The 17,363-nt window shown below is 41.1% G+C and overlaps 1 protein-coding gene and 1 long non-coding RNA gene across 4 annotated transcripts in view; one reads left to right on the top strand and one right to left on the bottom strand.

The window, feature by feature from the left end:
* Window positions 1–5,525: 5,525 nt before the first annotated feature.
* On the bottom strand, window positions 5,526–7,609 carry LOC115934595 (uncharacterized). The gene is made up of 3 exons (XR_008680229.1): window positions 7,486–7,609; window positions 6,371–6,620; window positions 5,526–6,180 (listed from the first exon to the last, which is right to left on the bottom strand). It is a non-coding gene; the product is annotated as an uncharacterized lncRNA (long non-coding RNA).
* Window positions 6,547–17,363, top strand: part of NLK (nemo like kinase) — a 163,573-nt gene continuing 152,756 nt past the window's right edge. For 2 of the 3 annotated variants that reach the window (XR_010133827.1, XM_055388689.2), the window contains exon 1: window positions 6,549–8,114. Coding sequence is in view for 2 of the 3 variants with exons in the window: in XM_055388689.2 (XP_055244664.1) it covers window positions 7,657–8,114 (458 nt within the window). In the remaining variant the exon portion in view is untranslated. Of the gene's footprint in view, window positions 8,115–17,363 lie in introns of all 3 variants that reach the window. The other variant, XM_019028377.4, reaches the window with a different exon arrangement.

Raw genomic sequence — 17,363 nt, 5'->3', positions numbered from 1 at the left:
CATATGTGGCTCTCACATTTCTCTAGGACAGCACTGATCTAAATCATGAACATTATTTTTTTAATTATACTTTAAGTTTTAGGGTACATGTACACAATGTGCAGGTTAGTTACATATGTATACATGTGCCATGTTGGTGTGCTGCACCCAGTAACTCATCATTTAACATTAGGTATATCTCCAAATGCTATCCCTCCCCCCTCTCCCCACCCCACAACAGGCCCCAGTGTGTGATGTTCCCCTTCCTGTGTCCATGTGTTCTCATTGTTCAATTCCCACCTATGAGTGAGAACATCTGGTGTTTGGTTTTTTGTCCTTGTGATAGTTTGCTGAGAATGATGGTTTCCAGCTTCATCCATGTCCCTACAAAGGACATGAACTCATCATTTTTTACGGCTGCATAGTATTCCATGGTGTATATGTGCCACATTTTCTTAATCCAGTCTATCACTGTTGGACATCTGTGTTGGTTCCAAGTCTTTGCTATTGTGAATAGTGCCACAATAAACATATGTGTGCATGTGTCTTTATAGCAGCATGATTTATAATCCTTTGGGTATATACCCAGTAATGGGATTGCTGGGTCAAATGGTATTTCTAGTTCTAGATCCCTGAGGAATCGCCACACTGACTTCCACAATGGTTGAACTAGTTTACAGTCCCATCAACAGTGTAAAAGTGTTCCTATTTCTCCACATCCTCTCCAGAACCTGTTGTTTCCTGACTTTTTAATGATCGCTGGTCATTAAAATTAATGACTTTTTAATTCTAACTGGTGTGAGATGGTATCTCATTGTGGTTTTGATTTGCATTTCTCTGATGGCCAGTGATGATAAGCATTTTTTCATGTGTCTTTTGGCTGCATAAATGTCTTCTTTTGAGAAGTGTCTGTTCATATCCTTTGCCCACTTTTTGATGGGGTTGTCTGTTTTTTTCTTGTAAATTTGTTGGAGTTCATTGTAGAGTCTGGATATTAGCCCTTTGTCAGATGAGTAGATTGCAAAAATTTTCTTCCATTCTGTAGGTTACCTGTTCACGCTGATGGTAGTTTCTTTTGCTGTGCAGAAGCTCTTTAGTTTATTTAGATCCCATTTGTCAATTTTGGCTTTTGTTGCCATTGCTTTTGGTGTTTTAGACATGAAGTCCAAAACCTCCTTAAGCTGATAGGCAACTTCAGCAAAGTCTCAGGATACAAAATCAGTGTGCAAAAATCACAAGCATTCTTATACACCAATAACAGACAAACAGAGACCCAAATCATGAGTGAACTCCCATTCACAATTGCTTCAAAGAGAATAAAATACCTAGGAATCCAACTTACAAGCGACGTGAAGGACCTCTTCAAGGAGAACTACAAACCACTGCTCAATGAAATAAAAGAGGATACAAACAAATGGAAGAACATTCCATGCTAATGGGTAGGAAGAATCACTATCATGAAAATGGCCATACTGCCCATGGTAATTTATAGATTCAATGCCATCCCCATCAAGCTACCAATGACTTTCTTCACAGAATTGGAAAAAACTATAAAGTTCATATGGAACCAAAAAAGAGCCTGCATTGCCAAGTCAATCCTAAGCCAAAAGAACAAAGCTGGAGGCATCACGCTACCTGACTTCAGACTATATTACAAGGCTACAGTAACCAAAACAGCATGGTATTGGTACCAAAACAGAGATATAGACCAGTGGAACAGAACAGAGCCCTCAGAAGTAATGCCGCATATCTACAACCATCTGATCTTTGACAAACTTGACAAAAACAAGCAATGGGGAAAGGATTCCCTATTTAATAAATGGTGCTGGGAAAACTGGCTGGCCATATGTAGAAAGCTGAAACTGGATCCCTTCCTTACACCTTATACAAAAATTAATTCAAGATGGATTAAAGACTTAAACGTTAGACCTAAAACCATAAAAACCCTAGAAGAAAACCTAGGCAATACCATTCAGGAAATAGGCATGGGCAAGGACTTCATGTCTAAAACCATGAACATTATTAAATGATCATCAGACCAATGATTTCCCAATGTTTTTGATAAATTTTTGAGCACAACTCCTCAATTTGTGTATTCTTATTTATTCATAAATGTTATACATTTGTGCTACTCTGTAATATTATGTACATTATAAAACATTGACAAAATGGATTTTTTAAAAGATGAAATTAAAAAAATGAAATAGAAATTGTACTAATTTCTTCCAGGAGCCTAGTGGGTCACTTTGTGCACCCCCCACCATGGTGTGCACACACCATTTTGGAAATTCTTGCACCAGAGAGACTTAGAGCTCCTGGGGGCAGAGACTTTAATACAGATGATCCCTGACTTAGGATGGTTTGACTTATGATTTTTCTAGTTTACCATGATTTGAAAGTGATGCCCATTCAGTAGAAAGTGTACTTTGAGTCCTCTTTCAATCACTCTGCTTTTCTTTCCTTTTTTTTTTTTTGAGACAGAGTCTCGCTCAGTCGCCCAGGCTGAAGTGCAGTGATGTGATCTCGGCTCACTGCAAGCTCCGCGTCCTGGGTTCATGCCATTCTCCTGCCTCAGCCTCCCAGGCCGGCTAATTTTTTGAATTTTTAGTAGAGTCGAGGTTTCACCACATTAGCCAGGATGGTCTCTATCTCCTGACCTCGTGATCTGCCTGCCTCAGCCTCCCAAAGTGCTGGGATTACAGGCGTGAGCCACTGCACCCGGCCTCAACCATTCAGCTTTTCATTTTCACTACAGTATTCAATAAATTATGAGATATTCAACAGTTTATTATAAAATAGACTGTGCTAGATGATCTTGCAGAACTGTAGGCTAATGTCAGTGTTCTGAGCACGTTAAGGTAGGTTAGGCTACGATGTTCAGTAGGTTAGGGTATTAAATGCATTTTCAACATACAATGGGCTTATTGGGACACAAACTCGGCCGGGCGCGGTAGCTCACGCCTGTAATCCCAGTACTTTGGGAGGTCGAGGCGGGCGGATCACAAGGTCAGGAGATCGAGACCATCCTGACTAACATGGTGAAACCCCATCTCTACTAAAAATACAAAAAATTAGCTGGGCATGGTGGCGGGCGCCTGTAGTCCCAGCTACTCAGAAGGCTGAGGCAGGAGAATGGCATGAACCTGGGAGGCGAAGCTTGCAGTGAGCCGAGAGTGCGCCACTGCACTCCAGCCTGAGCGACAGAGCGAGACTCCGTCTCAAAAAGAAAAAAAAAAGGGACACAAACTCATCATGAGTCCAGAAGCATCTGTACATCTATCTCCTCTCCCCCACAGTTGAAGTTAGCACCATGCCTAGATATAATTGGTGCTTAATACATGTTTGTGGAAGGAATAAATAACTCTTAACGTACAATTGTTTTCTCATGGATTAGATTAATTAATTTATTTCACATGTATCAAGCACTTTCTATGTATTATTATAGTACTATACTAAGCGCTGAAAAAGAAAGTTTACAAAGACTAAGCTCCTTTACTCTAGGCCTGTGCTTCTTAAGCTCTAGCGTTTGTAAGAATGACCTGGAGAGCTTGTTAAACAGATTCCTCCTCTCCTCCTCCAATTCTTATTCAGTAGGTCTGAGGTGAAACCAAATAATTTGCTGAACATCTAAGAAGCTTTTAGGAAACTACACTTTGGAGGAGAGTGCTGTGCATTGGAAAATTGGAAACATCTCAAATATTACATGAAGGTGAGTGTTGAAGAGAATTTAATTGCATTTTCACTATTTGCCAAGCACGTTTAAATACATCACCTCATTTAACCCTCATATCGACCTCATGAGTCATGTATTATTTCAGTTGAAGCAACTGAGATTGAGAAAGGTTAGTTAAGTTGCCTAAACTATAGAGTAAGTAAATGGCAGAGCTTGGGTTTGTACCCACTTCTGCACTCAGTAATTCAGGCAAATCTGTAGCAAGTGTCTTCTTTTTTTTCAGGCACTGTCCTGAGGAACTGGGCATACAACATTGAGTGAGACAGACAAGCTCTCTGTCCCCGGTCAAACTCAACAAGCACTTAAAATATAGATATGAGGGAGGCAGTGTCATGGAGATATACAACAGAAACGTATACTCTAGAACAGAGTTAAAACTTTCCAGGAAAAAAAGTAAAATTTACACGAAGATCTGAGGGATGAATTAGAGCAGTGAAGGATGAGCGGGAAATGTTTTGGGCTGAAGATATACATGAAGGCTTGAAAGCATTCAAGGAGCTGCAGGAAGTTCAGAATGTCTGAAGTGTGGAGTGGAAGGGAGAGATAAGACCCTTGAGGTAGGTAGGCAGGAACCAGATCATGCCAGGCTATTTAGGGGTACAGCCAGCCTTTTTTTTTTTTGACAGGATCTCACTGTCACCCAGGCTGGAGTGCACTGGTGGGATCTCAGCTCACTACAGCCTCTACCTCCCTGGCTCAAGCTATCCTCCCACCTCAGCCTCTTCAGTAGCTGGGTCTAGAGACATGTGTACCACTAATTTTTGTATTTTTTGTAGACACGGGGTTTTGCCACATTGCCCAGACTGATCTTCTGAACTCAAGGGATCTACCTACCTTGGCCTCACCAAGTGCTGGGATTACAGGTGTGAGCCACTGCCCCTGGTCTCAGATTTGTATTTTTAAAAATTTACTATGCCCCCAGAGGGGGATGGATCAAAGGAGAGCTAGCTTGCAGGCAGGGAAATGGTTAAAGATGTTAGTGGTGTAAATTTGGGTAAATGCTGTGTGACTGGGAAGTAGCAGAAGTGAGGGGGACTTAAAATTGTTTAAGACTTGATGATTCAGCCTGGGCAACATGGCAAAACCCCATCTCTACAAAAAAATACAAAAATTAGCCAGGTGTGGTGGCATGTGCCTGTAGTCCCACCTACTTGGGAGGCTGAGGTGGGAGGATCACCTGAGCCCAATAGGTGGAGGCTGCAGTGGGCTGTAATCATGCCACTGCACTCCAGCCTGGGCAACAGAGACCATGTCTCAAAAAAAAAAAAAAAAAAAGAAGACTTGATGACTGATTGATTGGAAGGGACAATGTGGACACGCAAATGAGGGATCGAAGATGACTTCCAAGTTTTTGAGTAAACTATACAGTTTCAGTAGGGATAAGGTTCTGTAAGCTTATTATTTCACATTTTAAAGGAAGGGTAAATTCAGATAAATGAAGTGATGGAAAGATGCTATTTTAGTAAGATTTCAATGACAGAAACTTACTTGATAAAAATATGGGAGAGGCTGGAGGCGGTGGCTCACGCCTGTAATCTCAGCACTTTGGGAGGCCAAGGTGGGAGGTGGGAGGATCTCTTGAGCCTAGGAATTTGAGACCAACCTGGGCAACATATTGAGACCCTGTTTCTAAAAAATTAAAGAATCAGCCGGGCATGGTGATGCACATCTGTAATCCCAGCTACTTGGGAAGCTGAGGCGGGAAGATCGCTTGAGCCGGGAGTTGGAGATTGCAATGAGCTAGGACTGTGCCACTGCAGTCTAGCCTGGGTGACAGAATGTGACCCTGTTAAGAAAGAAAGATAGAAGAAAATTATTATTTTTGTGGTCAAGTTTAATTTTTTTGTTTTAATTTGCACCAACAGCTTTATCATTTGTCGACAGTGGAGTTCTGAATGCCAGAGATTCCTCCTCTTTTTGCCAAGATCAGGATTAACTATGGAGAGGACCGGCCGTAGACTACGAACTGTCAGTCTACTGAGTTTCTGTCAGTCTTTTGAGTTTCTTTTGTCTTCTTGTTGAGTGACCTTGGACCTTGAGTTTCTGAAGCTCAACATTCCCTTTTTCTTCCCCTATTTTTTACCCCACACTTTACATCTTAAGTGGGATATTGGACATCTCGGATCAGTGGACCAGTGATGATTTGGACTCCGCCTTCTTCGTCTAGGTCCCGCCCACTTTAAGACTCCACCCCTTCCCTAAGCCCCGCCCCTTGAAGAGGCTGTCTCGATATGACAGCAAATTCTCCACAATCCTGTCCTATAGGAGATCTAAAGGGTGGGACTTATATCAATCTTTTTTTTTCCATTTGTTTTTTCAAGTGTCTATTTGGCCCAGGTTCCATCCCACTTCATTTTCAACCCAAGGATTGGTTACTCTGTTCTTTGTCTCTGGCTCATGATTGGTTCTTTCGTTCCGCCCCTCTCTTCCAGCTTTTGCAGGCGGGATTAGCACGCAGCTTCCTGCTCCTGCCAAAAAAAATAAATAAATAATAAAAGAAGAAAAAGAAAAGAGGAGAGAGGCGAAAGAAAATGTCACAAAGATCTTTGCTTTTTAATTGGCTTTAAGCCTTGTCGGTCAAGCCAAACTCTGCCTTTGATTGGTCTTTCTATCTGCCCATCCCGGATCGGGGGCGGGATTTCCCCAGAAGACCCACACCTTGTTGCCACTGGCCGAACAGTGCGCCTGTCTGAAGCTCCTGGCCCAGGATTGGAGGCGGTAGCGGACAGGTGGGCGTGGATTGGCTAGGGCAGCCGGTCCGTGCAAGGCGGGGGCGGGGCCTCGGCGGCTGGTTGCGCGTGTCCGACGCTGGCTCCGCTCTATCCGGCTTTGCTAGGGGAGGTGAGTCCGGCCGCGGCGGAACCGGCGGCTGAGGAGGCGGCGGCTGAGGAGAAGACGGCCGCGGCGGCTGAGGGGAAAGCGGCCGCGGGGACGGAAGCCGGGTGGGGGGGAGGGGGGGAGACGGAGCAGCCTTGAGCCCTGCGGGGCCGTTGCGCGGGGGACCCACCCGCTCTCCCCCCCAACCCTCCTCAGCAAAAGCAGCCGGCGGCGGGGGCAGGAGTCAGCCCGCTTCCGACCGTACCCCGCCCGCCTCCCGGGGCTCCTATTCTTTGGCCCCGGGACCCTAACCTTCTCCCGGGGCGGTTCCCTCTGTCTGGGCGTCCGAGCGCTGCCCACATCTTTCATTCCTCCCTGCACCTCCTTCCCTTCACTTTTGCCCCGGCTGTCTTTCTCCTCTCTGTCCTGCTGTCGCCTCTTTTCCTCACTCCAGCCTCCTTCCCTGGCTTATTCTGCCCAGGAAAGTTTGGAACCCCCGCCCCCCCTCCCCAATCAGGTCAACCTGACTAGGAGTAGGGGGAGATGTAGGAAGGCCTGAGAGTTCGAGGGGGGGGAAGCTGGAAGCTGGTTTCCCAGAAAATTTCCCCCCATCTTCTCCATTTAGGGTGGTGGGAATTTTTTTTAATCCTGTTTTTGAGGAGGTGGTAGGTGTTTAGAAAAGGATGTGGGAATGGAAGGGGTAGATGAGTCAACCCTCTTTCAAGATTCCAAGGGTGGTGTGTTACCTGATCCTTTTCGTGTGTGGAGTTCAGGGGGTCGGGAGGTTTGGCCTTTATTCCCACATTCAAAGTTGGAACCTCCCCCAAATTAAGAATGGAGTTTTAGTACCCACTTGTGGCAGGAATCCTGGGGGGAAGGGGTCCTTTTTTCCTTTTTCTTTTCTTTTTTCCCTTTTTTTTCCTTTTGGCAACCCACACCCTTCCACACACGCTCACCCCAAAATTAAACACCAAGATCCTCTAACTTGTTTGGATTGACTGATGAAGACATAAAGCCAGTTACGCTCTATGTTTTTTGAGGTGGAGTGAGTGGTTTTTCTTCATTTTTAAATGGCCAAATGACAGCTTGACCCAGTTTGCTTTCCAATCAAAGGGCATTTATTTTGAATGTCTCTTTGTGGCGCAAGAGCCAACGCAAAAATGATGGCGGCTTACAATGGCGGTACATCTGCAGCAGCAGCAGGTCACCACCACCACCATCACCACCACCTTCCACACCTCCCTCCTCCTCACCTGCACCACCACCACCACCCTCAACACCATCTTCATCCGGGGTCGGCTGCCGCTGTACACCCTGTACAGCAGCACACCTCTTCGGCAGCTGCGGCAGCCGCAGCAGCGGCTGCAGCTGCAGCCATGTTAAACCCTGGGCAACAACAGCCATATTTCCCATCACCGGCACCGGGGCAGGCTCCTGGACCAGCTGCAGCAGCCCCAGCTCAGGTACAGGCTGCCGCAGCTGCTACAGTTAAGGCGCACCATCATCAGCACTCGCATCATCCACAGCAGCAGCTGGATATTGAGCCGGATAGACCTATTGGATATGGAGCCTTTGGTGTTGTCTGGTGAGTATCCAAAGAAAAACACAACCTCTCATGGTTTCTTCTGTTGGTTGTCATTGGATGAGTCCATCCCTCATGGTTGTCTCCATGTTGACCAAGGTGCAGCAAGCTTCTCAACCCAACTGTAGGAAGCCACCCTCACTTATGTGGTAAAGAGGCCTAATGCATTGGCTGTCTAGGCTCATGGCAAGTTTTGGTGGAGCACCTTCTCATGAGCAACACACATAAGTTTGCTGTCTACCAAACTTTTCTATTAGAACCTAAGCAAGCCACTGAACACAGGATCAGTAGATGAATGTATGGAATACTAATTCCTACGAAGACCTCAGTCATCTCGTGTGTTTGATTCAGTGGCCCTGTGGCATTAAGTGTTAGCACCTGATCCAGACTGAATTCCTTTATAATACTCTTGTCATTAGGATATACTTTGCATAACTACTTTCCTATCCTTTCTGTCTTTTCACTTATTTTGTGATCTTGATCTCCAGAAGAAAGATAGGATTCATAGTTGAACCAGTTAAGATCATTGCTTGAGTGGTTTATTTTAAACCATAAAGCTACAGTTGAGAAGTATGTAGCTGTAGCCTTTTGATAAGAATGCATTAAATATAGCATCACACATGAGTACCACAAATGAGGTTAGTAGACTAGCTATGCAGTGGCCCACATTCAGTGTAATGTTTTAGTGTCATTTAGTGCTTCTTAAGTTGCTGTTATCTGTTGGTCAGTTGCTGTAGTAGGAAATAATACTTTTTTAACAAATGACCCTACCTTTGCTAGTGCTAGGATATTTGTAAAAGCTTCAGCGCTTCTTAAATATAACATTTTGGTCTATTTGGTCTAACCTTAGGAAGATTAGTAGTTTATAATAAAATATGTTTGTTCCTATCAAAACTAGAATGAACTGGGTTTTCTCCCAAGGACTAATGATTCCACTTTGGATAGATGAATTGATATTTTCAGTGCATTCAAAAATTGTTACTCTCGAGAAAAGCGCCCATTACCACAGGAAAATGAACTCTTTGGAACTAGCCCGGTAAATATCTCCTTTCGTCATTGTTTTTGAGGCTAAAATTGATGGGTGCATTGTTTATGCATTTTAACTGGCCATCTTATTTATATTTCAGATTTGATAATCTAGGCTGCTAAGTGATCTCATCCATTTTTAAAAAAAACTAGTAGAGTCCAGTGTTTTCTCAGCTAGTCCCCAAGGAAGTTTCTGCTGCAGCGTGGTCCTTTCTTCAAGGTGTGTGGGATTCAAGGTGGAAAAGAGTATAGCTGGTAATGGTGCCTTGGTCATTCTGCTCAGGGACCTGTCTGTTCCTGCCTTCCTCTCTTCCCTTCCACAGACTATCTCAGAGATTTAACTGTGAACTTATCTTTGCCTAACTCTTGAGGATTTCCAAGCTTTGGTTGGGGGATGGAACAGACAGGAAAACGGTTGTTCCTTGGTTTAAATTTTGTCATTTATTTACTAATAACTTTTAGCACTTGTTTGGATCTTCTTAAATCTGGATGCTTACTTTCTTTTTTAGTGCCTTACATACAATGCTAAAAACTAGGGATACTGGAAGGGAAATGGGTTGCAGCATTCTTGAATATATTCAAAAGGCATTTTTCACGTACATTTCTATCAAAAAGTGATGTGACTTGTAGCAGTTTTTATTTTATTTATTTTTTTAAGGAAGGGGGCAATAAAGAACTGGAGTGCTGAAACATCTCACACAGCAAACGTTCTGCTAGTGGATACTATGAATCTTTGATATCTGAAAGCCCACATATATTTGATTTGAAGCCATTCTAGAGTTCTTTAATTGACTGACTGCTCCACCACCTATGGAGTTTGTCTCATGTACTTAAAGTACACCTCTGTGCACCATCTTACTTCAGGTTTGTCTTGTGTCACTGACTACATTCGTAAGCCCCTTGAGGGTAAGGATTGTCTACTGTAGTAATCCTTTTCTCCTCAGCGCCTAGCACAGTGCTTTGGCATCTTTGCTGCTTGGTTAATTGATCTAGTCAGGTCCTTCTTTGTTTTGGCTTAAACAACAGAAAATTATTTCTCACAGTTCTGGAGGCTAGAAATCCAATATCAAGGTACAGGTTTGGTTTCTTTTGAGGCCCCTCTGCTTGGCTTGTGGATGGCCGTCCTCCTGTGTTCTCACGTGATTCGAGTCTTTGTTTTTTTAACCAAGTTTTTCTAGTTAACTGCATTGAGTGTTTTCATCAGCTGTTACAGGTGAAATACAATTTGGTATGAAAAAGGAAAGAGTTCCAGATGTATGTTTTAGTATGCAAATACTTTTCTATTTTTATATTTACATGTCAATGACTTGCTGTCTGAATTCCTTATTATATTTGAAATTTAACTGTTGTATGACCTAAGTAAGACTGTTTAGAGATTTGAAAACCAAACTACAGGGAATTGCACTAATATTCTGAAACCCAAGGTAAAGATATTAGTGAGGTTTTTTACTTTTTAACTGAAACAGAATATATCTTTTTAATTTAGGAAGCACCTTATGAATTGGAAACAACTTTTTTCTAAAATGATTATAATGGAACATAAAAATGTTTTCCCAGTGATGCATCCTTTGATTGAAACCGCCATGTAACTAACTACCGGGGTATTATAAGATTCACTTAATTCAAACATATATTCATTTAATGCACTTTGCAAGTATTCTTCTGGAATAGCATATGACAAGAAACTGTATTTGCCCCCATTTCCTTGGGGACATACACCCAGGGGTACTAACTGATGGCTAAAAAAGTGGCATGCAATTTTGAGAGAGATTGTTGTTTCTCCATGTAGACAAGGAGAGATATTTGTAGAAGTGATGCAGCATTTTACCAGATTTATCACTGAACAATTTAGTCTAGCTGACTTGATTTATCTTTCTGTTGAATTTAACTAGTGGAATAACTTATCAGTATTGGACAGTTGTGTAAAAGTAGTGAATTACTCATTAGCTTGCTGGTAAGGATGGTGCTGTGACAGTTCAATTAAGGTTTCATTAACAACTGTCTGCTGTATTTTATCTCAAAGTAAGAGTTCCAGTTTACCTGGTAATGTGATTGTGGGATAACCTGAGATAACATTTGTTGCCACTGATAGAATGTTGTTTATGGGTTATCAAGATATCATATACAATTTGACCTTCTTTTTGAGACATTACAGCCTCCAAACACCCACATGGACATTTTCATAATGCAAAAACAAAACACAAAGCAACCCACAAATAGTAACTTCAGTCATTTGGTGAGTAATATAAATCTACCTTTTTGTCTGCAGTTCACATTTGCCAGAGGAAAATGCTGTGGTTAAAGATGTAACAACTTTGGACAAAGAGTTTCAGGGGCTCATAATTTTGAGAGATGGAGGAAGTTGACCGCGTGAGAGTGGTTTGAGGATCACTGTGCCTAGACCGTTTTTGACATTGGCAACTTAACATATCAGAGATGGAATTAATGGCACATATTGCCACCTTGGTAAAAGTGAGTCTGGGAAAAGCCTTTTTTATAAAATTAGCATTTTGGTTTGTGACTTGCCTGATTAATTAAAAGATCAAAAATCCTGGGATTCACTTGCTCTGTTGCCTTTGTGTACTCCAAGTAATGTTGGAGGTCTTTGAATTTTATTATTCTAATAACTTCAGCAGGTTACTTTTATCTGTCTTTCAAAACTGTAGTGATAGTTACTAGCTCTGTGATCTCGATAAATTATTTGACTTCTCTGTTCCTCATCTATAAAATGGGGATAATAATAGTACTTATCTCAGGATTGATGTGAAGATTAAGTGAGATAATTCTTGTAAACCAATGATTACACTGTCTAGCACACAGTAAGCATCAATAAATGTTAGTTGTTTTTATTGTAGTTATTGTTGGTAGAAAAATCAAGCTGTTGTGTTAATGTGCATGGAAGTGTCTTCATAGATTGTCAGATTTATCAGGTGAAATCAGCATGCAGACTATTTTTGGAGGCATGACTCTAAATAACGTAGCGTGTCCCCTCAGTTGTACTGTATGTCAGGGAGATTTGGAAATGGTTGAATTCAAAGCCAAGGGGAAAATACTCTGTGCTGTCCTGTCAACTAATTAAAAACAAATAAAAATAATACACATTTGTATGGACTTTGTAGGTGTTTTAGTCAGATCATCTGCACTGTTTTAGAAAGTATTATGGATTTATATACTGGGAAATTAATTTTTTCTTTTCAGAATGTAACAAATGAAAGACATCCTTATTGTCGAAGTAGAGATTCACTTCGCTTATGTTTGGATGAAAAAGTGTGAATTGCTAAAGATCCCAGTGAGGTGGGAGAAATATAGTGATTTAACAAAAAAATTACTCAGTATAAGCCCTTGTGCATGGTAGAGATTGTCTAGCTTGCTCATCTTGTGAACATGAGAGGCATCTTTTTTTCTTATGTTTTCTCTGGTCCTCTTACTCCACATAACAAACTAATTTGGAAAAATGGAGAATGCTTTTGGGATAAGTTTGGGGAAAATCCTGGAGTAAGTTGCATCAGAAAGAGTAGTATACTAAAGGGTATTTTGTTATTAACTGTGTTTTACAGGTTGAGAATCTGTAGTACTGAGAAGTTTCTCCACTATCAGCCGAGATTAACAGCCACAGCTGGATTCTTTGGGGGCTCTGCTTTGTGAAAAGAGCTTTGAAGAAGCAGAGCCTGCACCATAAAAAGGAAACGGTTGCTCTTCTAGACATAACAAAGCATCCGTATGAAACTAGAAATGTGGAAATCTGTATTGTTAATTTTAACTACAAACGAACTTACTTTTGGAAATTACAGGTTCATGATCATAAAGTAGATAAAGAGTAGAGAATAAAAGTAACAGTCTGATGATTCTGCACCCACTTCTTGGTGGTTGAAACTCCATAGCCTATAACGTTGCAAGTCATTTTGTACTTAGACTCCTGAAAAGATTATCCAAATTATGTTCAAACAACCACAGCACAAAAAATAAACTTGTTTTATTCTTGGGGAGAAATTTCATGTTATACTGTCAAATATTAATTTAGAAAAAAAGACAGTTTTTTTTAAAAAGGCATTTCAGAAACATTGCCCTTTCAAGCAAGTTAAAACAATATCCCTCAACATTAAATACTATCTTTTTAGCCATCAGTACCACTGGGCATGTGTCGTAAAAGAGAAATGGGGGCAGATATAGTTCCCTTTCATATGCTATACCAGAACAAAAAATTTGTAAAATGCATAAGTGCATTAACTGAATATGTTTGAATTTAAATTCTGGGTTTTTACCTTCAAAGCACAGGCAGCTGTAGATACAAAAAGTCCTCTAATGGAGTACTGGAATGTTTCATTGTCTTCACAACTTGGAGTGTCAGAGTTTTCTCTGCCTTCTATATTGTAAAACTGAGTGACTATTCTTGGTCGTTTTTATTAGATTTATTGATGTCCAAGCAATACAAGAATTAACTGTTCATATACTGTATGTTTCCTTAACATGCTTATTTGGTTTCTTTGATGGAGATTGTCAAGGCCAAAGAAACTTTTTCATTTGTCATCCAACCAATAAATGGACAGAAGCTGTTAGAAGCTCTTTAATTATGCGTCTCTTTGGGTTTTAATTCTGAGTCCCTGTGCCTCTGTGCTACTCCAGTGAATTATTTGTTGATTGGGCCATCTGATACAGGTCAACAATAACTAAAATAGCTTGTCAGTGTGATCCTGATGTTGCTTGGAAGTAACAGAGTGTCTGAGGCAACAGTTGTAACACTGTCAGTGAGCACGTAACAAGTCATGATAGACATAGTCAGTAGTTGTAAGGTACCTAGTGCGGAAACAGAAAAAACTGGTACTCTGGCATTATGGAAAGATGACTTCTAAGTGAACTCTACTGAGATTGAACTTTAACACTTAGTTGTAATGCTGTGAGTAGAGGGAGTATATATGGGGATGTCTGCCACTGATAATGATTGGTGCTCTTTACCTAAACCCAGTTTTGAAATAATTTGGCAAATTGAGTCATATCTACTATGAGGCAGTGAAAGTTTTTAACACCTTTGGAACTCACTAGTCTATATATTTTTATTGTCACTTCGCTGTGGACCAGCACTTTTGCAAGCACCAAATGGGGATATTTAGTCTTATAAATAATTTTGCGAACCTCTATTAAGCTGCTGCTGCTGTTGTCTGTATTGTGCTTAGTACTGAGGTATAGGGATGTTTAAGTCACCATATTGCTTTGGAGGAGTTGACAGTCAAGTAAACAATATGAACAATGAAACATGCCTACTCTCAGGGTGTCCTCAGCCTTGGTGGAGAGGTGAAACTAAATTTGAAACCATTAAATAAAAACTTAAGAATATATTATTTTCAGGCCAGGCATGGTGTCTCACGCCTTTAATCCCAGCACTTTGGGAGGCCGAGGAGCAGATCACCTGAGGTCAGGAGTTCAAGACCCTCCTGACCAACATGGTGAAATCCCGTCTCTACTAAAAATGCAAAATTAGCCAGGTGTGGTGGCACATGCCTATAATCCCAGCTACTTGGGAGGCTGAGGCAGGATAATCACTTGAACGCAGGAGGCGGAGGTTGCAGTGAGCCAAGATCGTGCCGTTTCACTCCAGCCTGGGCAACAAGAGCGAAACTGTGTCTCAAAAAATATATATATTATTTTCACTTGTTCTTACAATATTCAATTATTGTATGTTACTATTTGCCAGGCACTGTGCTGGAGATAAGGATTAAAGGTGATTATGACCTACTGGGTGAAATAGATTTGTAAATGGATTATTATAATTCATTGCCATAAATGCAGCAATAGAGATAGTCCCTGGACATTAAGGGCGTGTAGAGGAGGGATTTCTATGGAAGGTCAGGATGCTTCCTAAAATAGGTAATTCTTCATTGAGTTTTAAGAATGAGAGTCAACCAATGGGGAAGGGCAGTCTAGGTGGAAGGGCCTATATGCAGGAGACTACAGGGCTGGAGATGCTGAATGTGCAGTGCAGTGGGTGGTAGGAAGTGTAAGCTAGAGCTCAATCATGAAGAGGTTGGAATGTCATGCTTGAGGCACTAAAAACAGCTTTTTATTAATAAAGCATATGTGGACATATAGCACATAAACAGTTAAATAGCATATCTGTGGTATTAAGATTTTACGAGGGGATGATTAGGAAAATAGCCTAAAAAGGCTCCGTAGGCGGGCAATGATAAGAAAAGGTTAAAACTGCAAATGGCAACTACTGAAAGTTTTTAAGTAAGAGAGACTTCGTCAGATTTAATTTTTTTTTTGGATATGTAAAATAGAAGAGTAGAGAGAACTGAGATCTGTCTGAGTCTTAGGGAATGTTCTCAGTTGTAGGTGGAAGAAGCTACTGGAAGCAGAACTAAAGGGCAGTCAGGAAAATGTGTTCACAGTGATTGACAATCTAAGTATGGCAGAAGATTGTTAGGAAAATGGGAGTGATCTTTGGTGCTGATAAAAAGTCAAAGAAGGCCGGCCATGGTGGTTCACACCTGTAAACCCAGCACTTTGGGCAGCTGAGGTGGGCATATCACTTCAGCCCAAGAGTTCGAGACCAGCCTGGACAACATAGTGAAATCTCATCTCCACTAAAAGTACAGAAAAAAAAAATTAGCCTGGTGTGGTGGCACGCACCTGTAGTCCCAGCTACTCAGGAGGCTGAGGTTGCAGTGAGCTGATATCACACCACTGCACTCCAGCCCGGGCGACAGAGTCAGAACCTGTCTCAAAAAAAAAAAAAAAAAAAAAAAAAAGTCAGAAAATTAAGATGGAGAAAAGGCCAAAAGGCCATTGTATTTAGCCTGATAGTAAATAGATCATTGATGGCATTTGAGAGAGTGATTGTGTTTGAATGATTCTAAAGAATGTCTTAAGTATTCAGTATTACTTTTTACAATTTTTTAAAATTATTAATACAATTCTTCCAAATCTCATTTTTTTTGTTTGTTTGTTTGTTTTTAGTTTAATAAACCAGAGAACTTGATGTTCAAGATGCCATTTCCTTGGGAAGGATTTTTTTTTTTTTTTTTTTTTGAGACAGAGTCTTCCGCTGTCACCAGGCTAGAGTGCAGTGGCATGATCTTGGCTCATGCAGCCTCCACCTCCCAGGTTCAAGGGATTCTCCTGCCTCAGCCTCCCGAGTAGCTGGGATTACAGGCACGTGGCACCACGCCCGCCTAATTTTTGTATTTTTAGTAGAGACGGGGTTTCACCATGTTGGCCAGGATGGTCTCGATCTCTTGACCTCGTGATCGGCCTGCCTCAGCCTCCCAAAGTGCTGGGATTACAATTGTGAGCCACTGCACCTGGCTTTTTTTTTTTTTTTTTTTTTTTTTAAACAATGGGGTAATAGATTACTAAACTAAACTTGTTAGGAGACAAGGTTCTGGTCCTAGCCTTGCTGCCAACAACGCTGTGACCTTGGTAAAGTTATTTAAACTTTCTGAGCCTTGGTTTTCTCATTTATAAAATCCTGTGTTTCCTAAGATTCTATTATAAAATGATATTAATATTTGCACAGCGTAGTGGCATTGGAGTTTGCTGGTGACCACAAGACAACTTTCTCTCTTCGGGACTACAGTGTTGAATAGCTTCTAAAATTGTTTAAAGGAGGAATGAGATAAATGTCACCCTGTTCCAGAGTGGTGACTTTTATAGAGTTTTCTAATTTGGGATTAGATTTTAACTGTTCATTTTTTTTCAAGAGACTTGTTTTCTTCTATTACTGAGTTATTGGTAAGGATTATACATGTAGTTCAGCTGTGGAGAAGAGCAGGCCTATTTGCAAATGAGCAATTTCTTCCTACATGTCCATTTGATACTACTATTTTCCTGATAATATTTACCTTTTTAGTGTTTTAGACTTTAAAAACTTGCTTAGTTTCTTATAAGTCTTACAATAGTTTTCTTACAATACTTTGAGTGATTTTTACATAAAATTTAATGTTCAGTATTTTGTCATCTTTTGTGTGTGAGTAATCAGGTAAGATGATTTGGGAGCCAGTGCTTACATTAATTTGCAAGTTTCTTTAAAACAAATTTCTTTCCAGGAGTCTCTTCTAAATTCTGAATTTGGATAAGAGAGTTACTAGTTTACTTGTGGGCCTCCCAGAAAATGAGCTTTGACACAGCTTCCAGGCTGTAGTAGTTTAGGGCTTACAGTGCCCAAAGACGGAGAGTGACTTCCTAAAGCTCTTGTCCAAGAGGAAGGGAGCATTTTTGCAGACACCCTCA

This window comes from Gorilla gorilla, chromosome 4 (genome assembly GCF_029281585.2).
Source record: "Gorilla gorilla gorilla isolate KB3781 chromosome 4, NHGRI_mGorGor1-v2.1_pri, whole genome shotgun sequence".
Lineage (NCBI taxonomy): Eukaryota > Metazoa > Chordata > Mammalia > Primates > Hominidae > Gorilla > Gorilla gorilla.
The sequence above is the reverse complement of the archived record's forward strand: the minus strand, read 5'-3'. Positions and strand labels throughout refer to the sequence as shown.